The 24,617-nt window shown below is 40.7% G+C and overlaps 1 protein-coding gene across 1 annotated transcript in view; it reads left to right on the top strand.

Annotated features, from left to right (window-relative positions):
- MYO1D (myosin ID) overlaps window positions 1-24,617 on the top strand; it is a 361,161-nt gene that overhangs the window by 132,807 nt on the left and 203,737 nt on the right. Inside the window, exons 15-16 of the mRNA XM_047080805.1 lie at window positions 12,641-12,807; window positions 23,361-23,568. Of these exons, the coding sequence (XP_046936761.1) occupies window positions 12,641-12,807; window positions 23,361-23,568 (375 nt within the window). The remainder of the gene's footprint in view (window positions 1-12,640; window positions 12,808-23,360; window positions 23,569-24,617) is intronic.

Below are 24,617 nucleotides of genomic sequence, written 5' to 3'. Positions count from 1 at the left end.
AGGCAGCGAGCCTGGCAGTCTGTGCTATAGCTTCCCAGTCTGGGTGTTCGTGGAGGAGCGGGAATGAGGGAGAGAACAGGGACAAGAAGAGGAATAAAGACATCCTCTCAGCCCAATAGAAGGCAGGAAGGTGGGTGGGAAAGCAACAAAGGAAAACGTTACTTTTAGAAAACACAAAATAAATGTAAATAATCAGTATTCACCATAAATGTAAATAGACTAAGAAGACTAGACAGATGGAGAATCCAGGCGTATGCTTGTCTAGGAGACACCGAAACAGAACAGTATACAGAACAATGAAAAAGAAAGAGGTGAGCAAGAATGCATCAAGCCCTTCCCCCCCCACAAAATGATTAAAAGCAACATTAATGTGAAAGAACATAGAATTTAAGACAAAAAGTAGTAATACAGATAAAGAGATCAATAACAATAAATGAAAACACCCAAGACAATAGAGTCATTTTGAACTAGGTACCTACCAATATAGCTGTGATTATCCATAAACTCCATAAAGCAAAAAAAGAACCTGAAAACAATTTTAAAAGGAAAGTTGACAAGTTCACAATCCTTGTGGGAGATTTTAAACCAGCTGTACCAGAAACTGATGTTTCAGGCGGACAAGTAAGAAGGCAGAAGCGTTGAAAACCAAATTTAAACTTTAATGGATCAAAAGAACGCTGCACCCAGGGAATAGGAAATACATATCCCTTTCAAGTATACATAGAACATTTCCAAGAACTGGCCACATACTAGATCACAAAGGAAGTCATAACCATTTAGATATAGTCTCCATCCTCACAGCAAATAAAAATAAAGGGCAGCCTTTATTTATTTTTTTTTTAATGTGCTTGGGAACTTGAGGGAAAAATGCTCTCCTAGATAACTCACATATTGATGAGGAAATCACAAAGGAAATTATAAAATACATGGACCTACATGATAAAGAATTATCAAAATCTGTAGAATGCTGCTAAAGTGATCCACTTGTTATATCTTTATTAAAAAAACAAGATTGAAAGTAAATGAGTTAAGTTCACCTCTCCACTCAAGAAACCAGAAAACGAATCCCAAAGAAAATCAAAGACAGAAGTAAGAAAATGACTTTTAAAAAGCAAAAATTAAAATTAATAGGTCAAAAAATTAGTCAAATAGACAAACCTTTAATGAAACTGATGAAAAAGCAATATTATGAATGAAAAAAAGGTGTATTCATATAATACAGAGATTTTTATAAGGCATAGAATATTGTGCACAACTCTATGCCAGTGAACTTGAAAAATTAATTTTCTAGAAAAATATGTTATCAAAATTAACTCAAGAAGACATGGAAAATCTGAATAAATTAGTAACCTTAACGACTCTGAATTACTAATCAGAAGTCTGCCTTCTCCCAGGTTTGCCAAGAACATGAAACCCAGATGGTTTTACAGATACATTTTATAAATCCGCCAAGAAGCCAGTAATTCCTATTATATATAAACTGTTTTGGAGGATAGGAAAAAGACCACTACCCAACTCATTTTATGAGATTAATATTCCCTTCATAGTGGGTTAATATGAGAAAATAAAATTAGATACCAGTTTCATCTAGGACCATGGGAAGATCTTAAAAATATATATGACTAATGCATTTGCTGGGAACATAGTGAAGAAAGCACCTACTAAAACCGACTGAAAACAACTAAAATGTTAGGTAAAACATAAAAATCCACTTCTTGAATGCAGCCATGAACTAATAAGAAAGTAAGGAACATGCAGGCCACAGACTGAGTGAAGGCAGAAGTTAAGGAAAAAGAAGATTCTGTCTCTTTGGGGATTTGTTGAAGTAGGTAACTTTGGGCATAGGTGTTCAAGGCTGGGTCCTCAAGTGAAGCCCAGGGCCTGCCCAAAGTAGAGTGTCTAATAAGAGATTATACACAAACGTGCATGTGCACACACATGGGCAGGTCTCCAAAGGACTGCATCCTCAAAGGGATGCATATAAAGTGAACAAGAAATAATCCCTCATTCTCTGAAAGGAAAACTGCCTATATTGGTCCATGGCCCTGAGCCAAAGCGGGAGTGAACACTTCTGGAGAATTTATCATTGTAAGCAAGTTTTCATGAGGTTTTCAATCCAAATTCACACTACCTGGATGGCCTAAAAAGCTTAAGTCAACAGTTTAGTTTGAAATGGTCATGGCCAGGGATCCCCAAGCATATGATAGAAGCAAACAGTTTTTTTTCCTTGAAGAAACCACCTTCAAACCAGACCTTCAAGAATTTCCACAGATAAAGTTTTGAGGAAAATAAGGAGTTCACCACAAAGAATTACTACACACATGAACAAAGTACCAGGTGCAAGAGTCAGAGTCATGAAAACTTCTTAGAATGGAGTTATCACAAACAATACAAGAATGTTTAGTATGTTTCAAGAAATCAAAGGCCTAAAAATATGAGAAAAATCAAGTAACTAGGCAATTGATAGAAATTAAAATTAGCAACTCAAGGATAGGTTTAACATCAGTTTAGACAAAGCTGAAGAGAGAATAGAGGAATGAAAGAAAGAAGTGGGGAAATTATCCAGGATTCTACTTAGACCAAGAAATGAAGCAAAAAGAAACACTATTAAGAAACATGGAAGACAAAATGAAAAGGTCTAACGTGCATCTGATCAGTTACTCATGGAAAGGAGAGGATGGGCAGAGCAATATTGGAAGGTATATTGCTGAGAATTTCTACAGTGATGAAAGATAACACTCTCTTGGAGTCAGGAAGTCTGGTATATCCCAGGCTGGAACAGTTACAAGAAATCTGCATCTAGGCACATTGTGAAATCCCAGAACATCAAAGACTAAGAAAATGCCTTAAAAGCAGATCCACTTAAAAGAATAACAGGCTGAAAGAAAAGAACTGTAAACCAAAATTCTGTACAAAGAGAATGAATTTGTTTCAAGAACAAAGACACAATAAAGAATCTTTCTGAAAAAGAGGAGAGGGTTACAAGCGCACTAAGGGACGTTCTAAAGGATATACATACATATCAGGATGGAGGAAGAGTATACAAAATGAAAGTCTGAAATGCAAAAAGAAGAGCAAAGAAATTGGTAAATAGGTGGGTGTGCATAAATAAACTAAAACAATATTGGATTAAAAATACAGATTAGAATAGGGGTGCCTAGGAGGCTCAGTCGGTTAAGCGTCTGACTCCTGATTTTGGCTCAGGTCATGATCTCACAGTTTGTGAGTTAGAGCCCCACATCGGGCTCTGTGCTGACAGCGCAGAACCCGCTTGGAATTCTGTCTCCCCCTCTGTCTTTCTGCCCCTCCCCTGCTTGCTCTTTCTCTCTCAAATAAAAATAAACTTTAACAAATACAGATGAGAATCCAATAGCACAATAATAGTATATAAATTAGAAGGATAAGGGATTAGAATTCAAGTGCTTAAAGTCATCGGTTATTCAGAAAAATAAAATATTACTTAGCTTGTAATCCTAATAACACACAAATGCATATTAAATTCCCTCGTGTAGTCAGTAAAAGAATAGAAATGAGTTGGGTTGAGGTCAGAATGAGAAGTAATCAGTTCTATAAAACATAGGAAAGAGGAGACTAAAGAACATAGAAAAGCCAGGATAAATTAAGATGGTAGAAATAAATCCAAATATAGTAGTGATTACATTGAATGTAAAAAAAAAAAAAAAGATACAAATGGTCAATTTGGTCAAAGAAAAAGAATCCAGAAAAATTAAACATTTAAGTTTAAAAGTTGTATCAGACAAATTCTGACAATCCAGGGTCACCCCAATCCAATTTCAGGATCTGGAGTGGGTCAGCAATGGACCAAATTGTTTTCCATCCACCTTGGACTCCCAGGGTTAGCTCTTTAGGATTGCAGACCAGTGTCCCTTGTCTATGGCTTTGGGTTCCAACCTGCAGCCCCCTGGCCCCACAAGGCCGTCAGAAGCTGTGGTAGTCTCGTGGCTGTCCAGATGAAAACTGCCCTGAAGTCCGGCCCCACCCCTTTCCATTGTAGTCTTACTCTCATCTTGGTTATCTTATTAGCTTTCTGATGCGTTTGAGAAGATTCCCCCCCTTCCCATATCTGTCTAGCGCTTTTCCTAATGACTTCATCAGGAAGGTTGTAGCATTGCTTGGTCCTCCACCACCAGAAGTGGAAGTCCTGACCCCTCACTTTGTCTCAGAATCTACACAATGTATTCAATGCATGTCTTGTCTCCCCACCTGGATTATAAGTCTTTTAAACATAGGGAGTGAGTTCTACTAATTTTATATATCTCTTGATATCTGATGAGGTGCACCCTAAACAGATGGTCAGTAAATTATTAAATGAACTTGAATTTGCCTGTGACTCTATTTGGCAGTGTTCAAAGCAAGTTAGATAGGCAGATGTCTAACTACAGTGCCTTCTGGCTAATACATAGACCGATCAGTGTGCCTTCACAAATAATGTTTTTTACATAAAATAGAGGGAGAAACAGGCTAAAACATGCCAGAGAATGAGATCAGTATTAACTCTTTCAGTTTAATCTTTATAAGACTCTTGAATTTGTCAAATTTAGAGTTTCTTAGGCTGAGTCAGTCTGGATATTTATAAACGAGAGAGGAGGCGGCGTTTATAAATTGAGATAGAATGCTGATTAAATATAGAGAGAGTATTTCCAGTAGATTCCTTAACTGAAGATTTTATATTACTGAACAGGATGGATAGGATTCCCCCCACCCCTTAGCTGGTCATTAGTGTCTGAGCTAGTGTTAACTTCCTGTGCATCATCAGTACTGGTAAAATTCCATTTAACTGGTTTTTGTTTAGTGAAGTTACTTATACTACTCCAGTAATACCTTATACGAAGATTGCTTTGCCCACATAATTATAAATTATCGAGTTCAGAATATTTCTAAATTCACACTGTAATTTTCTTTTTGACCCAAAGGTCACCTAGAATTATGTTTCTTAATTCCCAGACGTATACGATTTTTCTAATTATCCTTTGCTCTTGATTTCCAGCTTAATATCATTTGGTCAGGGAATATATACTCTGTGTGATTTCAATCCTTAGAAATTTGTTAAATGTTCTTTATGTATATATGTTGTTTATATAGAGAGAAATAACTTGTGTTATACTCTGTACACATCCACTAGATCAAGGTTGCTAATTATATTGTTGTCCAGTTCTTACTAAGCTCTTAGTTTTGTCAGTGCCAAAAATGCCAAAATCTGTGATTCTGAATTTGTCTCTTCCTCCTTGTTGTATCTTCTGTTTTTGCCTTAGATATTTTAAGACTTTATTTAGGCTTGTTCAAGTTAGAACTATTATTTCTTCCTAGTGGTTGAGTTATTTATCATTATGAAATGCCTCTCTATTTCTGTATCACTTTTTGCCTTTGCATGAATAAAACAGTTACACCACCTTCTCTCTTGGCCAGGTTTGCTGGTGTATCTTTTCCCACCCTTTTACTTTCAACGTTTCTGTAACCCTGTGTTTCAAGTATGTGTCTTGTAAGTAGCATATAGTAAGATTTGTTTTTTATGCAATCTGACAATCTTTGTCTTTTGAATATGTCATTACTCTACATGACTTTTAATGTAGTTTCTATATGTGGCATTTAAATGGACTATCTCGTTAGTGCTTTCTGTTTGATGCTTTTGTATTCCTTTCTCTTTCCTTTCTTTCTTTTAGATTGGTGATTGTGGGCAAAGAGTAAACAAAATTCTGTTCCTTCTGCTTCACAACTAAACCTCAGTTAAATTTCTAGCTCTGTTCCCCTGTTAACCCAGTAAGGTGTATCTCGACAGTATTACTGTGCAACATTTCTTATGACTTAAAAATTACCCCTTTTTGTAAATTGCATCTCCACTGAGAGAATAACAAATGTCTGGTGGAGATGATTTATGTGGGCTTCCCTGACTGTGGTGACTCCTGTATTAAGCATGTCCCTTTTAAGAACCCTGGAAGCTATGTCTTCAGACCTACATTAAGGGATATTAGATACTATGGGGCATGAGGCTTTTAAACCAAGGGTACTTTCCATGCCTGCCCCATGTGGGTCTTATCTCTTTGTCCTTAAGCTGTCACCTGACTGCTGTGTGGACTGCTGCAAGGACTGTGACACTTCTGTTGGCAAGCCATGTTTTTGTCCTGAGTAGACTCATGCCACATGTGCCTATGAGTCCTTTAGTCAGAATATTTAGTTAAACCTCAGAAGGCACCCTTTCCTCACCCTCTGGCCCCTGCCACTCAGTGTTGTGATTATTCTTTATTATTCTGGAAGATTTATATCATAATATTGTTTTGGTGGTTGAGTGATTATAATCCCATTCTTGAATATAAAAAATCTAATACTATTTGGCACTTTTACCTCCTTCCTAGACAATGCAAGGTCCATAAAACATTTTAATTCCATTTGCCTTCCTCTCAACTTCTATGCTATTTTGGTCATGTATTATAAGTGTACGTGTGCGTGTGCGTGTGCACACGTGTAAACGCGTGTGGCCAGCAAGATGACATCATCATCGTCGTTACTACATATAGTCAGTATGTGTTTAGATTTATCCATTTATCACTTCTTTTTTCCTTTCTGTACCATTGACCTTCATCTGGGACCATTTTTCTTATGCCTGAATTTTATCCTGTTATATTTGAAGTCTGTTGTTGACAGAGTCTCTGCTTTTGTTTACCTGAAAATACTGTGTACTGTTTTCGTTTGGGAAGAATATTGTTGCTGGGCGCAAAATTCTATGTTGGCAATTTTGTCAGCACTTCAGAGATAACACTCCTTTGTCTCCTGGATCCCGTGGTTTCTTGTGAGAAGTCAGCTGTCAGTCTGTTTGTTGCTCCTTGAGGTAATGGCTCTTTTCTCCTCTGGCCGCTCTCCTTTGGTAGTCGGAAGTTTTACTACGACTTTCTGAGTGTAGTGGTGTTGTTCTGTTTTGTTTTGTTTTGTTTTGTTTGTTTGTTTGTTTTTTAATTTTTTTTCAACGTTTATTTATTTTTGGGACAGAGAGAGACAGAGCATGAACGGGGGAGGGGCAGAGAGAGAGGGAGACACAGAATCGGAAACAGGCTCCAGGCTCTGAGCCATCAGCCCAGAGCCCGACGCGGGGCTCGAACTCACGGACCGTGAGATCGTTCGGACCGCGAGATCGTGACCTGGCTGAAGTCGGACGCTTAACCGACTGCGCCACCCAGGCGCCCCGTTTTGTTTTGTTTTTTATCCTCACAATTCATAGGACTTCTTCAATTTGTCTTAGTTGGGTTTTCATCAGTTTTGCAAAACTCTTGGCTGTTGGCTCTTCAAATACTGCTTCTCCCCTTCTGTCTCCTCTCGTTCAGGATTTGAGTTACTCGGACCATCTCACCATAGCTACTATGCCTCTTAACCTCTCTCCTTTTGTTTCCATCTTTTCGTCTCTCCATGCTTCATTCTGGGGAATTTCTTCCCACCCACCTTCAGCTGTTCATAATCTTCCTGTCTACTGATCTACTGACTTCTCAGTTTCCATCATTGTATTTTTCAGTCCTGTGTTTTTAATTTGATTCAGTTCATTTTTTACATACATAGTTTCTGATTCTCTAAAAATTCTCAGTATTGTCTTTTGTCATCTCGAGCATGGTAAGCATAGTTATCGTATTCTCACTATTAACTCCATTATGTGGATCCCCGCAGGTCTGTTTGTTTTGTGTGCTGTTTTGCTGTTTCTAATTCTTGTTATCATGGTTCCTTGTGTGTCTGGGTAATTTCTATTTTGCTCCCAACATAATATTGGCAAAATTGTTTATAGAAATAACTGGAGACCTAAGTTTATGTAATCTTTCTCCAGGAAAGACTTACCTTGGCTCCTTTTAGGCAACCAAGAGCTATGCTATTTCAAGTCCCTGTGAGGGACTGCCTGCTTCTGACTCACCCTCATTGCTAGTGGCAGCCTTTTCGGATCCCAGCCCAAAGTGAGAGGGGTTTACCCATGACCTCCTCCTTTTCAGGCCCTGCTCTCTGATCTCTGTCCTGCCAGCCCCCTGAGGCTGCCAAAACCTCTACCCAGATCCCATCTGCTTCCTCTGGAGTTGGCAAATTCCCCCAGGAAAAAGGACTTCTCAGACCTGGAAACTTCCACGGTCCTGCTAGATTCTGGTCCCCATAATTCTCCACTGTCTTTAAGCAAAATTTTTAAAATATTTGAATTGCCGATTCTAGATGTCTGCAGCATGGGTGTTGGTTTAAACTAGTCCGTCATTACTGAAGTGGAAGCCCTAATATCCTCTTTTTATAAATTAGATAATTAGGTCCAGAGAGACTATCATAGTTAGTTAAGAGCAGAGACAGTGAATGCCCAAGTGTCCTGATTCTGTGTGATGCTTATTCTCTTTTTTAAAATAAATACAGCTTGCTTGCATATTTATTTATTTTAGATGCATTTATTTAAATTTTAGCTAATATACAGTGCAATACTGGTTTCAAGAGTAGAATTCAGTGATTCATCACTTACATACAGCACTCAGTGCTTATCATAACAAGTTCCCTCCTTAATACCCATCACCCATCTAGCCCCTCCCTCGCTCACCTCCCTCCATCAACCCTCAGTTTGTTCTTTATTGTTAAGAGTCTCTTGTGGTTTGTTTCTCTCTCTTTTCTTCCCCACCTCTTCCCATATGTTCATCTGTTTTGTTTCTTAAATTCCACATATGAGTGAAATCATATAGGATTTGTCTTTCTCTGGCTGACTTATTTCAGTTAGCATAATGCTATTCTAGTTCCACCCATGTCATTGCAAATGGCAAGATTTCATTCTTTTTGATGGCTGAGTAATATTCCATTGTGTATATATACCACATCTTCTTTATCCATTCATCAGTTGATGGCCATTTGGGCTCTCTCCATAGTTTGGCTATCGTTGATAATGCTGCTATAAACATTAGGGTGCATGTGCCCCTTTGAATCTGTATTTTTGTATCCTTTGGGTAAGTACCTAATAGTGTAATTGCTGGATCATAGGATAGTTCCATTTTTAGTTTACTGAGGAGCCTCCATACTGTTTTCCAGAGTGGCTTTACCAGTCTGCATTCCCACCAGCAGTGCAAGAGGGTTCCCCTTTCTCCGTATGTGATGCTTATCCTGTTACACCACTGCCAAAGTGTACAGATAGATTTAGTAGCATTTTGATATTTGCTGTGCTAGTGACACTCTCTTAGTTTATTCATCAAGCAATAAAAGCCCTGTAGCCCTCACATAAATAGGACCCCCACCTCCCTTCCCCATCCCATTAAGGTTGTTTTAAATTTACTTAAACTTTTAAAAAGTGAGCCACACTGGGGCAGCTAGATGGCTCAGTTGGTTAAGTGTCCGACTTCGGCTCAGGTCATGATCCCACGGTTCATGAGTTCCAAGCCCGTGTCAGGCTCTGTGCTGACAGCTCAGAGCCTGGAGCCGGCTTAAGATTCTGTGTCTCCCTCTCTGTGCCCCAAACCCCAATCATGCTCTGTTTCTCCTACCCTTTCGCTCTCAAAAATAAATAAGCATTACAAAAAAAAAAAAAAAAGATTTTAAAAGGGAGCTGCAGTCTTTCCCTATAAATCTTCCATTACAGATTCAGTGAACGTTTTGTCACTCATCACTATTTGTAAGATTCTGCTTGTACTTTATAACAATATCGATCCTTTGCTTAATACCTAAGCCAAGGATTGGTGTTCCAGGATAGGGAAGAAGTATCAGTTGTCTGTTAATTGATAACAAACCACCCTCAAATCTAGTGCCTCGAACAACAGTTTATTGTGTCTCATGATCTGGGGGGTTCACTAGCCAGTCCTGCTGGGCTCACCAGGTGGCTGTGGTCAGCTGAGGTTACATGGTCTAAAATGGCTCACTCACATGCTGGGCGACTGGGATACCTTGGCCTCTTTCTTCATCTAGTTTTTAGTCCTGGATTTCTTCACATGATGGAAGAAGTGTTCCAAAAGTTCAAAGCCTCTCAAGGATGAGTCTCCACAAATAACCCAGTATCACTTCTGCCATATTCTGTTGGGTAAGACACATCACAAGGGCAGCCCAGATCCCAGGAGTGGGGTGGAAAATTCGCCTCCCGTTGGGAGGTACAGCAAAAAGCTGTTTGTTTTTTAAATCTGCCACAGATGTGATGAAAAGAGGCAGGTATGCTAGGCAGAATAATGGGCTCTGCATTTCAGCTCCAGGTCTCTGTGACCCCAACAGAGTGTCCTACAATTCAGTTCAATCCTGACACTAACTACCCAGAACAGCCAGATGAAGAGACACACAGAGCAACAAGGTCTGGAGGGTCTGGGCATCCGGAGAGCAAGAGCCTCTGCCCCTGTGGAGATAGGGTCCATCACCCTCCCCATTGGATAATATGTTCGCCAACCAGAAAGCTCCTTGGAGCCTCGGTGTCTGAGTTTTTTTAAATCGGGGTTTTATGACCTAAGCATGACTGGTGAAATCTTGAGTCTGTGATTGGACTCAACCTGCAGCCTTCCTCCCCTCCCTGGAGGTCAGGCTGCTGAAAGTCCCATCCCTCTAATCCTGTGGAGGGTTTTTGTGATGACTACCCCCCCCCTCCCCCCCCCCCCCCCCCCCCCCCCCCCGCTCCCCTTGTCCTGGAGCTGTCTGGGAACGGGGTCTGAGTTGTTTCATTAGCATAACAAAGATACTCCTACCACTGAGGAAATTCCAAGGGTTTTAGAAGTTCTGTGGTAGAAACCTGGAACAAAGTACAGAGAGGCGGGGGTGGGGGGTTGAGATTTTATTAGAGCCCCCCAAGGTTGTCCATGCCTGACTCCCCAGAGCATGTAAACATGTTATGTTGCATGACAAGGTGGAATGAAGGTTGCAGATGGAGTAAAGACTGCTGATTTTCGACCTCAAAATAAAGACATTCTCCTGCATTATCCAAGTAGGCGCTATGTAAATTTAAGAGTCCTTCAAAGGGAAAGAAGGATGCAGAAGAGTCAGAACCAGGGAGATGGTATATCATTCAAAAGACTCAACAGGCTGTTCATTACTGGCTTTCAAGATGGAAGGAGGCCATAAGCCAAGAAATGTGGGCAGCCTCTAGAAGCTGGAAAAGATAAGAAAGTGGGTTCTCTCTAAGAGTCTCTAGAAAATAAGAGCCCTGCTGACACCAGGATTTTTAGCCCAGCGAGAACCATCTTAGACTGCTGACCTCCATAACTGTATGAGAATAAATTTGTGTTGTTTTAAGCCACTAAATTTGTGGTGCTGTCGAAAAGCAACCTCCGTGTTTCGGAGCCGAAGTATAACTCGAAGACAGAGTTTGGGATAAAGGGGAATGACAGCTTTATTGCGCAGCAGGCCAGGGCCTTCAAAAACTGCAAGCCCTCCCGGAGGAAGGGGCTGGGGCGTTTTATAGGGAAACACAGGATCTAGCCTGTTCTGACAGCAGTTGTGTAGGTGATACCAGCCCTCTTCCTCGTGTCTTTAGGCTGGTACCAGGTTCCTGGAGCAAAAGGCTAAGAAGGGAGGAGGGAGGTTTGCTCAAGAGACGAAGAAGGTTCCTTTAAGATCCAACCTCACTGGAGCGTTAGTGCAGCTGTTTTGATTTTTGTTCAACTTTGTGCTTTTAAGCAGTCTCCGTGGTAATCTGCAGCAGCAGCAATAGAAAACCAATACAGTAGGGCCTAGAAGAAGGAAGAAAGTGGCACTCTTTTTTCATCATGGAAAGTAGCATGATAAGTCTATACTTGGAGCTTCCTGTGTAGATGTTGAAAACTCACTCCGTTCAGAATGCAAGTAACTTCTCATTCTTCAAATCTCTCCTACTTCTTAAATTATTTACTACTACTTTTTACCTCCAGCCCACAGTGGAGCTCAAAATTGCCTAATTATCTACAGAAGACTCTATCTCTTAATTAAAGTGCATCTGTGTGTCTGCTAGGTAATAGATCAGAGAAGGGAACGTAACTCTTTACTCTGCAAGTAGGATACATTTGACCTCCTTGATTCATCCAGTGATAATTTGTTACCTTCAGCAGACCAGGATCTATGCCAGCACAGTTTTATACTTAAAAGGAGTTATGATCTGATGCATGGTACAAAACTTAATTGGCCCAAAGGGAGGGGTTTCTTGCTAGGCTCTTTCTTAGAGTCCCTGACACCTACAGGAGGTTTTGCAACTTCTCTCCTTATAAATTTTAATCTCGTTTTCAAAAGCACAAACTACTGTGATGATGTCAGTGGTGGTGATGATGGTGGCTGACACTATGGAGCACTTGCCATGTGCCAGGGTTGTGCTTACGTTGCACATTCTTCATGGCAGTTCATCTTTAGCACGGCTCCTGCCTCTTTCTATTAAATTACTCTTGTACTTTTTAACCTTCTTTCTGTCAAGACACATAAACTCAATGTTTACATGTCTCAACTGTTTACCCCTTAGTTTTATCCCCTTTCTACAATTCCTGATGATTCCTAGAATATAGTAAAGCAAAATTTTAGCTAAATGCACAAGAACTTCCAGTCTTGAAGGAGAAGGAAGAATAACTATTCCCAAGTTTATGTCTGAGAAATTGGAGGCACTGAGCTTAATTTGACACAATTAACACTAATTACACGTTAGCATCCTTAGTTTGGGATTTTTCTCCAGTGAAACTTACCATTTGTTGATTTATTTCTTTAGGAGCCCTATTATGTACGTTGCATCAAACCCAATGACAAGAAATCCCCACAGATATTTGACGATGAGCGCTGTCGCCACCAAGTAGAGTATCTTGGACTACTGGAAAATGTGAGGGTGCGGCGGGCGGGGTTTGCCTTCCGCCAGACCTACGAGAAGTTTCTTCACAGGTGAGAATGGACTAAACAAAGAACCTGGCAGACCCTGAGAACTCCGGAGTGCTCCCTGTGTGTGACGCTGCGTCAGCACGTGTCAGATAGTCTAAATATCTGTTGAAAGAGGAAGAGTTGAGGGAAGCGCAAATATGAAAGACTTTCTCAGAGTCAGCAGGAGACTCTCCCTGAGTCTGCGGTTTATGGGCCGTGTGAAAAGATTCATTCTTTGGGGAGAAGATGTGGGCCGTATAGCATGGGAGGAAGATCATGGACTCAGAGGCACATCTGGGTTGGAATCCGGGGTATGCCACTCATTTGCTGTGTGATCTTAGGCCAGAAATTTAATGTCCGACTCTGTTTCTGCATCCATAAAATGAGTATAATAATACTACCTCATTAAATTAGCCTAAGTAAAAAAGCTAGGTGCCTGGCACATAATGGATGCTCAATTAATGCTGCTTTGTCATTACCAGTATTAGTAATTATCATAACAACAAAATATTAAGCAATTAATCATGAAGACCTTGAAATTAGTCTACCTGGTTTGAATCCTGGCCTTGCTATTTCTTAGCTTTTTGACCTTGGGCAAATCACCTAATCTTTCAATGCCTCTGTTTCCTCATGTATAAAATGGGGGTAATAATAGTAACTACTTTTTTTTTTTTAATTTTTTTTTCAACTTTTTTATTTATTTTGGGGACAGAGAGAGACAGAGCGTGAGCGGGGGAGGGGCAGAGAGAGAGGGAGACACAGAATCGGAAACAGGCTCCAGGCTCCGAGCCATCAGCCCAGAGCCCGACGCGGGGCTCGAACTCACGGACCACGAGATCATGACCTGGCTGAAGTCGGACGCTTAACCGACTGCGCCACCCAGGCGCCCCAATAGTAACTACTTTTTAGGGTTTCTGGAGCATTAAATAAGATTATATCTATACCCATACCCATATCCATATCCATATCTATATATCTATATCTATAAAGCACTTAGAATAGAACCTGGCATGGGGCGCCTGGGTGGCTCAGTCGGTTGAGCGTCCGACTTCAGCTCAGGTCATGATCTCACGGCTCGTGAGTTCGAGCCCCGTATCAGGCTCTGTACTGACAGCCCAGAGCCTGGAGCCTGCTTCGGATTCTGTGTCTCCCTCTCTCTCTCTCTGCCCCTAACCCACTCGCATTCTTTCTCTGTCTCTCTCAAAAATAAATAAACATTAAAAAAAAAAATTTTTAAATAGAACCTGACATATAGCAGTCATTCACTATATGTAAGATATCATCACTGCTGTTATTTATTGTTAGTCATGATGATGATAGTGGACAACTGGGACTCATCAAGTCCCTTTAAATTCCATCTGTTTATTTATCTAAAAACATTCATTGAACATTTTCTACAGACTACAGATTCCACAAAATGTGAATAAATAGATAAAATATTGGTTGGTCAGAAGAGTCTCTAAGGAGATGATGCTGACAGGAACCAGCCATACAAAGGTCAGAGAGAGGAGCAGGTAGGGCAGAGGGAACAGTGAGAGAAAGGCTCTACTGTAGTGGTAAGTGTGGTATGTTAGGTAGCAAATGTAGCCATGTGGTTGGAGGCTGCTCATGGACAAGGCAGTGGTGTAAGATGAAATGAGAGAGGTGGACAGGGGCCAGATCATGTCAAATTCTGTAATCCAGACTAAACAGTTGCGATTTTGGCTAAATGTGGTGGGAACCCGTTGGTGGATTTGAAGCCAGGAGCAACACAATCTTACGGTTATCTGAGGAGATACTGTGGCTGCTGTGTTAATAGGAAGCGAGGTGACATTTAGGGATGTCACTGTAGGAGCCCAGGGAAGGGGGCTTGATAGCACCTTGAGCAAGAGATTCTTACAGATCCAAGGGTATGGACAGATTTGAGGTATGTCTTAGGGGAAAGTTGGCAAGGCTTGCTCACGGGTTGGCTGGATAAGAGAGGAATAGAGAGGAACAGAGGGTGACAATTAGGTTTTGGCATGAGCATCTGGGTAAGCATAGTGCCATATGCTGACAAAAGACAGGGTAAGAGAGAAGCTTGAGGAGGTCGTGGAACAGGGCAAAGACAGAATTGAGATTTGTCTGTTGACCATTAGGTTTGAAATGGCTACTAAAAATCTAGGTAGATACATTAAGTAAGTTACTAAACACACATATCTGGAGCTCCGGGAGGAAGCGCAGGCTGGAGATGAGATGCTGGAGTAGTTAATGTAGACGTCCTATATAAAGTCTTAGAGCTGGATACATGAGAAGGAGCCCATTCAGATCCTGTGCGATCTGACAGGAAGGAACCACCGAAGAGAAGAGAAGGAGCAACCAGTGAGATAGATGAGATGCCAGGGGAGGGTTCTGTCACAGAAGCCGAAAGAAGATGGTATTTCAAAAAGAAAAAGCAGAGTCGCCGGATCAAATGTTGCTGCGCAATCAAGTAAGATAAAGGCAGAAGCTTAAGCATTAGATTTGGCAACATAGGGGTCAAGGGAGAATAGGTTGTGCAGAACCCGATCTGAACAGGTTGGGAAGGCGAAGTGAGAGGCCAGATGCCCGTAGACAACTCAAGTATCCATGCCGTGAATGAGGGCAGGAAGAATGGAAGGAAGCAGGAGCAGGAGTGGGATGTGAGGTCAGGAGACACTAGGGAATGTATGCAGGTGGGGCTGATGCGGAACAGAGGGAGAACCTGGTGGTGCAGGAGAAAGGGAGGTCATTGTCATCACCATGATATCCCTGCGAAGGCAAGGCTCAGAATCCCAAGCACAGGTGGAAGGTTTGTCAGCTCTAGGTCAGAGCGGGGACACTTCCCCCATAGCAACAGCACAAAAGACAGAGAATACGAATATGGATGCAGAAAGGCCCAAAAGCTGGCTGATGAACATGTTCCTATCTGACTGCTTCTGTGTCCTTAATCAAGTATGAGGCGAGACCAGGAGTGGAGAGTGAGGACAAGGAGGGGTGGTGTGGGAGGTTTGAGGGGAAGTAGGAAATCTCATTTTGGAGAGTGGGAAAGCACAGGTTCATACGGAAGGATTGCCACCAGGAAGATCTGAGCGTCCGTGTGAGATCTGAGGTTATAAATGGACAGTGAGGCGACCATCGTTACTGTTTTTCTCCACCAGTGTTCAGCTGCTTTTGCACAGAAGTGAAAGAGATTGCGCTAAATGGAGACCCCCTAGAATGAGTAAAGCACAGTAGCCTGGAAAATTCGAATTTGATTTGACATCGATCAAAAGGTCATGCTCAAAACTCACCATCTTCCTTATTAAAATCATACTGTTCTTTAGACTTGGTGTTTCATTTGCTTATTGAGGCTGTAAAGTTGGAATGTTTTCATGAATAGAGATGTGTTCATTCTGAGTCTTGATTTCAAACAGTGTAGAATTATGTTAGAGAGATTGCTTGTCTGCTGTTATTATTCTTAGAATTGTAGCAACTGCTCAGTCAGAATTTGTTATTTTGTTACCACCCATAAAAAAATCAGAAATTAAAATGAGCAGGGTGGGGGCTGGGTAACTATAGGATGGGGCTGAACTGAAAATGTGTGATCATGAAACACATGATCCGACTCCATGAGCCATGGAGAGTAGCTGAGGTAAGACAACAGTAAGCAAGCAAGCTTGACTTGGAGGAGAGAAGGAATTTTGTAAGTGCATACATATCTTCTACATTCAACTCAGGAGGGTTTGGTGTGTTTGTTTCTTGGCATGAGACACATGCCATAAGGATGGGAATATGTTTTCTAAAACATACGTAAAAATACAATAGGAAAGATCAGAAAGAACCTGTGAATTTCAAATAATGGCGGTCTTAGCAGTGTAAGCTTAAATCCACTTCTACCCCAAGAACATCTGATGTTCCCAAATAATGTAAATTGTGTGTCTTTAAAACCAAGAAAATGCACAACCACGCTATGGAATCAAGAAGGCGGGGGGGGGGGGGTGGTTCTCAGTGAACTTGGAAATAGGACTCCCTCCTAAATCTGATGTGAAACAGATGTGAAGACCCAGGTATAACCAAGGTTGCAGTTTTAAGGAAAGACTGCCTTTGCCATTCAGGAAGCCATCCCGGCTGCTGTGCTGGAGTTTGCCACAGTGGCCAGGATAAGGGAGACATCGTAGGCACAATGGCCAACACCCAGGAAGCAACAGTAGCCACTTGACTAGAGGCCAACCAAGGCCAAGATGTACACAGAAGGACTCTATGGAAGTAGACGAGATCACAGCCAAATGTCTGAGAGAGACCAGACAATGAAAAAGAGACAGTAATCTCAACAGATGCAGAACCTCACCCCTGAGGAATCAGACCAAGGAGTAAATGGCATTGGAACAAGCCTGTTTAATATTTTCAGAGAGATGAAGGAGAGAAATTATGGTCCTATAATAGGAATATGAAGTTAGAAACAAGAACAGGTAAATATTGAAAAGAATCATTAGAGGGGCACCTGGGTGGCTCAGTTGGTTAAGCGTCTGAACTCTTGGTTTCAGCTCAGGTCATGATCTTGCGGTTTGTGAGTTCGAGCCCCACATCGGGCTCTGAGCTGATAGTGTGGAGTCTGCTTGGGATTCTCTCTCTCCCTCTCTTTCTCTGCCCCTCCCCTGCTTGCTCTCTCTGTCTCTCTCAAAATAAATTTTTTAAAAAGAATCATTAGAGATTAAACACATTCAGAATAAACACAACTGAAGAGAGAATTACCCATCAGTAGGAGAATGAGTCAGCAACTTGTTGGGTAATTGTACAGTGGCTACTAACCAGCATTAGAGGGAATGAATAACACATTATATTGAGAAAAAAGATAAGTCACAAAAGAATACATACTTTATGCTGCCACTTATATGAAGTTCAAGAACAGATAGGAACCAGGACAGGTGTGAGTTCTGCAGTGGGGAAATTGATGGAGAAGGAGAGCCAGGAGCTCTCTGAGATTGTGGAGATATTCTGCATCTTAACGGATGTCAGTTTTAAGGGTGTATACATTGTTCAAAACTTGATGAGTTGTATACCTAAATGTGTGCATTTTACTGCATGTAAATTTTGCCACAATTAAAAAAAATTAAACTTCTTTTAAAAAGCAAATTAGTGAGCTGGAAGATCAAGTTTGAAGACTTCTTCCAGATCTCACGACAGAGAAAATGAGATGGGAGATGCTAAAGAAAGCTCAGACAGTACATAAGCTTCATCCAAGAGTGCCAACACCTGTTCAGCAGGAGCGAGAGGAGCGGAGAGAAGAGGGGGCACGCACTGTATGAACAAACGGTGGCCAGGAATTTTCCTGACCCAAAAAAAAGAAATCTTCAAACTGAAAGAATGCCTTCAGTGTAAAGCATGTGAATTAAAAAAAAAAATGAAACCTAAGTACATTATGTTCACTTTTAGAATGGTAAGAGATAAAGAGAGATACTTAGAGCTCCTAAAAAAAAAAGAGACAAAAAATACTACCAGGGAATGAGAATCATATGGATATCAGACTTCTCATTAGCAACATTTGATGCAAATAGACAAAGCGGCAATATCTTGACAGTGAGGGGAAGTGAACTTTATACTTAGAATTTTATTCCATGCCAAATTATCATTTAAGAGTCTGAGTACGGGGGCGCCTGGGTGGCGCAGTCGGTTAAGCATCCGACTTCAGCCAGGTCATGATCTCGCGGTCCGTGAGTTCGAGCCCCGCGTCAGGCTCTGGGCCGATGGCTCGGAGCCTGGAGCCTGTTTCCGATTCTGTGTCTCCCTCTCTCTCTGCCCTCACCCGTTCATGCTCTGTCTCTCTCTGTCCCAAAAATAAATAAAAAACGTTGAAAAAAAAAATTTAAGAGTCTGAGTACAATAAAAATATTTTCTGACATATATAGGTTCAAAGAGTTTAGTATTTCATAGATCCTCTCTAAAAAGTCTTCTAGAGCAAAAGGAAAAATAAATGCAAAAGAGAAAAATGGAATGCAAAAAGTAATATTGAACAAATCAGTAAAACTTTTGTTGCCTCTAAACACATATCAACTGTAAGCGCGGTGGGGGGGGGGGGGGGTCTTTGGTAATAATCTGGAACAAAAATTAAAATTGGGATGAGAAATATAAAGAAGTAAAGACTTTTGTGCTGTTTATGGGAAGGATATAGATGATAATTAACTAGACAGGAAAAAATAAGCATATATTTTCATATAAATATATAACTTTTAGATATTAAAAATATTAAGATAATGATAATAGTGGCTAACATTGTGAAGTGCTCACTGTATATACTAGGCACTGTTTTTCTTTTTTTTTTTCAAAAGTTTATTTATTTTGAGAGAGAGAGTGCAGGAGTACCTACATGCATGTGAGTGGGGGAGGGGCAGAGAGAGAACTAGGCACTGTTTTGAGAGCTCTGCATGTAGTTAAGTCACTGGTGACAACCAGATAAGGAGAAGATGGTACCCCCCATTTTATGCAGATGAGGAAACTGAGGCACAGGAAGGTTAAGAAATTGCCCCAGGTCACAGAGCCAGGACGTGGTGGAGCCATATTTGAACTTGAGCAGTTGACTTCTGAGCCCACCATCTTTAACAGTGCATTGCCTCACAGTTGAATGGATGGCTCTCAAATCAAAGGAGAAAATAAAATGAAATGAAGGAAACTCAAGTCTATTCAAGAGAAAATGGTAAAAAGCAAACAGAAAGCACAACTAATAGAAAATATGAAAGAAGTTGGGAAACCTGAAACATACTAATAATCATAATAAATGTATTAAACTTTTAAAAGACGGAATTGTGGAAAGACAAGTCTACGTAATTGATGATTATGTGAGTTGAGATTAGGTCCTCTCTGGAATCATCTAGAAAGGGTGTCATATGAGACAGTGGGGTATGCATCTGGGAAAAATAGCCCCTTTCTACTTTGCAGACTGTTTATCATCCACTTTACATAAAATGAATTTGTTCAAGTTGAGAAATTGCCATTTTATTTTATTGTCATACTGACTGAACGAATTAACAGTATGACATGGGGTGGGATAGATGGTGTGTAGGAAGGACATTGGACTAATGTTTCCAATGATGTTAGGAGAAAAAAATAATATTTCCACTCTGAAATTTTACAGATTTTTTGAAGCTGGGATTGAACCTAAATTTTTACTTGTCACTTTTCCTTGTTTTTATTTCTTTTATTGAAAAAAGAGAAGGAGTTTAAATGTTCTGATAACCTGCTAAAGTCTTTCAGGGAGATAATACCAGTTGTCAGGAAGCACAGGAGTTCAGCTTTTTAATCCACAAGTTCAGGATGCTGGTTTCCTGGAGAACTGGGGTCCATGCCATTTTATCAACTGGGAAGAAAGGAAGAACACCTTAGCTGAGCGCTATGGCAGAGAAGTTGCTTCCAGTTTCTACAGTGTGCCTAAAACTTCAAACACACCATCACTACCTGTATTATAGCCCAGATGTTGACTCTTATTCCAGTTTTATAATGAATTTGGGATGCTTCTGATTTTGTTTCCTTTCTTCATATGGTGTATTACCTCTGTCTTCATAGCTGAATGCTTGTATTTGGTTTCTGTTTCTCTCCCTATGGGGCAGGTGAATAGGCTTTTAAGTGTATAGAGAGGAATAATGGGGATTGATGGTCGATGAAAGAAGAAAAGACTCAAGGATTAGAAGGAGCCAGCCTTTCAAGGAGTGGATTAACAAGCATTGGAGGCAATGGGAACAGCATATGCAAAGGCTTTGAAGCCGGAAAGAGGCAACCACATTATAGGTCCCTAGAGAAGTCCAGGGTGATTGGAGTATTGTGCTAAAAGAGGAGAGCAGTAAAAGATAAAAATGATGTACGGCTTTTTAGAAAACCACTGAGGCAGCTGAGCATACAGAATGGATTGGGGAAGAAATGGAAAACAATTCAGGAGTCTATAGCAGTAAACTTGATGGTGGCTTGAATTAGGATTGTGGCCGTAAAGATGAGAATAGTTGAATTTTAAATATATTTTGGAGGTAGACCCAAAAGAATTTGATGATGAATTAGAAGGACGGATAGAGAAGGGAAGGGATCAAATTACAATTCACAGGATTTTGGCTTTAGTAACTGAGGGCATTGAAGTGGGAAAGAGTGAAAGAGAAATATAAAATGCCCTCAAGATTTATGTAGGCGTTGTATGTATGCATCTGAAGCTCAGAATTGAGAGCTTGGCATGGATAATAAATTCATGAATTGAAAACTAAAGTGGATAGAGGGGCATCTGGGTGGCTCAGTCAGTTAAGCATCTGACTCGTGATTTCAGCTCAGGTCATAATTTCATGGTTTGTGAGTTTGAGCCCTGAGTAGAGCCCTGTGCTGGCAGTGTGGGGCCTGCTTGGGATTCTCTCTCACCTTGCCCTTTTCCTGCTTGCTTTCTCTCTCTCTCTCTCTCTCTCTCTCTCTCTCTCTCTCTCTGTCACACACACACACACACACACAAACAAACAAAGTGGATGGAATAGATGAGGTCATGTGGAGAGGTTTATGTAGAACAGGACCTATTATGAGCCCTGGGCTGCACCAACATTTTGGGGTCCAGTAATGGAGGAGAAGTAGCCAGAAAATGAGACTGAGAAGAAATATCCAGAGAGACAGAAGGAAACCAGGGAGAGCATGGTGTCATGGAATCTAAGAAAAGAGAGATAAATCAAGAAGAAGGGATTAGAAGCCACTTAGATGTCTGTGTTATCTCAACAAGAAATGTGTAAAACCTGGGAAGGCCATTTAAAGACTCCCAAGAAGCACAAGAGTAGACTTGCACAAATGGAAAGATATCCCTTGTTCTTAGATGAGACAGTTCCACATCATAGATAAATTTAATGAATTTAATGTGGGAACCCAGTAAAAATGCCAGCAAGGATTTCTTTGTTTGTTTGTGATTATTTTCCTCTGGAAACTATGCAAATTGATTCTAAAGGTCATATCGAAAAATAAACATGCAGGAGTAGCTAGAAAGACCCTTTAAAAACAAAAGGATGAGGAGAGACCATCAGGTATTAAAAAATACTTTAAGACATCTGTGATTAAAACCACATGGGACTGGGGCGCCTGGGTTTCAGTCGGTTGAGCTTCCAACTCTGCTTTGGCTCAGATCATGATTTTGTAGTTCATGAGTTTGGGCATCGCCTCAGGCTCTGTGCTGGTGGGTGGTGCAGAGCCTGCTTGGGTTTCTCTCTTCCTCCCTCTCTCTGCCCCTCCCCCACTCACACTGTCTCTCTCAAAAACAAAACAAAACAAAAGGGGACTGATGCACAGATGAACAAGGCAGTGAAACAGACCAGAATGTCTGTGATAATAATAATAACTAGAAATAAACTGAAGTACATACAACAATTTAGTATATGATTAAAATGGCATATTAAATCACAGGGAGAAAGATGGGACTTTTTAGTAAATAGTGTTAGAACAGTTGGGTGACCACTTGACAAAAGATTAAAGTTGGATCCATTTCTCACACCGTATACCAAAATAAACCCCACATGGCTGAAAGATTTAAATGTAGACAATGAAAGCATCCAACTACTAGAAGAACACATAAGTGAATTATTCTGTCGCCTGAGTAGGAAGAGAGCCTTTCTTGCTATGGATTAAAATTCAGACGTAATATATGAAAAAAAAATTACTAAATTTGGCTACATGTAGTAAACAACTTGGCACTGGGGGAAAACAGTGCTGTGGTAGGCAGCCTTCTGAGATGGCCCCAGCCTTCAGAGATCCCCACCTCTCTGTACTCAGGCCCTTGGTAATCCCCTCCCAGTGGCAGAAGTAATAGAATGTCACTTTTTTCAAAGTTTTCTTTATTTTGAGAGAGAGACAGAGAGAGAGTAAAGGAGGGGCAGGGAGAGAGGGAGAGAGAGAATCCCAAGCAGGCTCCATGATGACAGCGTAGGTCTCGCTCTCACAAAGCGTGAGATCATGACCTGAGCCACAATCAAGAGCTGGACGCTTAACCGACTGAGCCACCCATATGCCCCTAGAATGTAATGTCGCTTTTGAAAGCAGGCTGTGACTCTTGCTCAGTTTCATTCCTGAGAAGCTGGTGTGTAGTGAGCCACCTTACGAGGGGCCAACATGGCTGCTTGCACCTAGAAACACAATTTGCTTTTGTGTATTGATCTTATATGCTTGGTTTTCTTTTAGTGATAATAGTGTTTATCTGCAAATCTGCTTGATTTCCTCTGAAGCAGGTCATAATGTTCATTTTGTTCCTTCCCCAATCATATACCAGTTTATTTATGGTTCTCACTAATGCCATGATTGGGGTATCCCTTGTCTTATTTCTGTTTATGAGAGAATTTGCAAAGGTAACCCATTTATGAATGATATTTGCTGTAAGTTCTTGGTAGGTGAGCCTGTATTAAATTAAGAAAATACTCTTCTGGCTTAGTAAGAGTTGTTATCATGAAGGAGTATTGTATCTATTAAAGTCTTTTTCTACATTCTTATCAGATTAATGAATAGAATTCATTACTAAGTTGTTTTTCTATGAAATGTCTTGAATTTATTGAATATTTTTGAATAGTTTTTCTGTATCTGTTGAGACCATAAGGTTTTCTCCATTAACATATGCCCTGTTCACACAGATACAAGATGATCTCTGAATTCACCTGGCCCAACCATGACCTCCCTTCAGACAAAGAGGCCGTCAAGAAGCTGGTTGAACATTGTGGTTTTCAGGATGATGTGGCTTATGGGAAAACCAAAATTTTCATTCGAACACCCCGAACACTGTTTACCTTGGAAGAACTCCGTGCCCAGATGCTTGTGAGGATTGTCCTCTTTCTACAAAAGGTAGTTTTATGTTTTATGTATAAGGATCAGCTCTTGCTTTTATGTTCTCAAAAATTTATTGAATGTTTTCTTTGATTCAAGAAATGTTCATGATGGTATATTCTTTGTATCGGTGCATATCTTACAATGTTTTCTGTTGTCTTCACACATGGGAAATTTATTTGGCTGCCTGAGCTCAAAATTATTCTATCCTCAAAACTCAAGGCATTTTATCTTCTGATATTTAAAGTTGGAGGGATGTCTGAAGCAGCCAGCTTTCTGTCTCTTGTTATTTTCTGAGTTTTTTCCCTCAGCTTAACTGGGTAAAGGGCTTTTTTTTTTTTTTTACCTTGTAATTCAGAAGTTTTGTCAATGTGTTTGACACCCCCTCCTCACCCGTCATTACCCACCACCAGCACTTGACTCAAGAGTGGGGTAGTGACGTAAAGCTCAGTGGATTGTAGTATCTGTCATAATTCTGCGCAGGGCCCCCTTCTCACTTCATTCACTCACTCATGTTTTTCTTCTTGTATGCCATACCTATTTCCATACCTTCCATATGGGCCATTTTAAGATAAAAAGTTATAGATGGATATTTTTAAAACTCTTGTGCCTCTGCGAGAATTTTCTGTGGGGTACGTACCAGGAGAAAAGCTGCTGGGCCATAGGGTGTACATAGACCTGATTGGTATAAATAGTGCCCGTTTTCTCCCCGGGAGGACTCCCAGTTTGCATGGCCACCAGCTCCCTGTGGGAGTTACCGAGTGCCCACATCCTGACTCGTACCTTCTAGCCACCTCAATTTTGCAAGACTGATAGGTATAATATCTCATTGTTCTTTTACTTTGTATTTCTCTGGTTACCATTGAACCTGAGCATCTCATTAAATGCTTGCTTGCTTTTGGGGTCTTCCTATAAACTGCCAGTTTGTATCCTTTGTCTGTTTTTCTCCTGGAGCTGGCATCATTTTCTTGTTGATTAGTGGGAATTCCTTGAATATTTTGGACATTAATCACTTTTTCACGTTAGACATTTTAAATACATTCTATTCTGTAGGTGTTCTCATGAAC

The sequence above is a fragment of the Lynx rufus genome, unplaced genomic scaffold (assembly GCF_022079265.1).
Source record: "Lynx rufus isolate CCGP_SWC_20201006 ecotype Redwood Valley unplaced genomic scaffold, mLynRuf1.p SCAF_18, whole genome shotgun sequence".
Taxonomy (NCBI): domain Eukaryota; kingdom Metazoa; phylum Chordata; class Mammalia; order Carnivora; family Felidae; genus Lynx; species Lynx rufus.
This window is presented reverse-complemented; position numbering and strand designations above follow the sequence as displayed.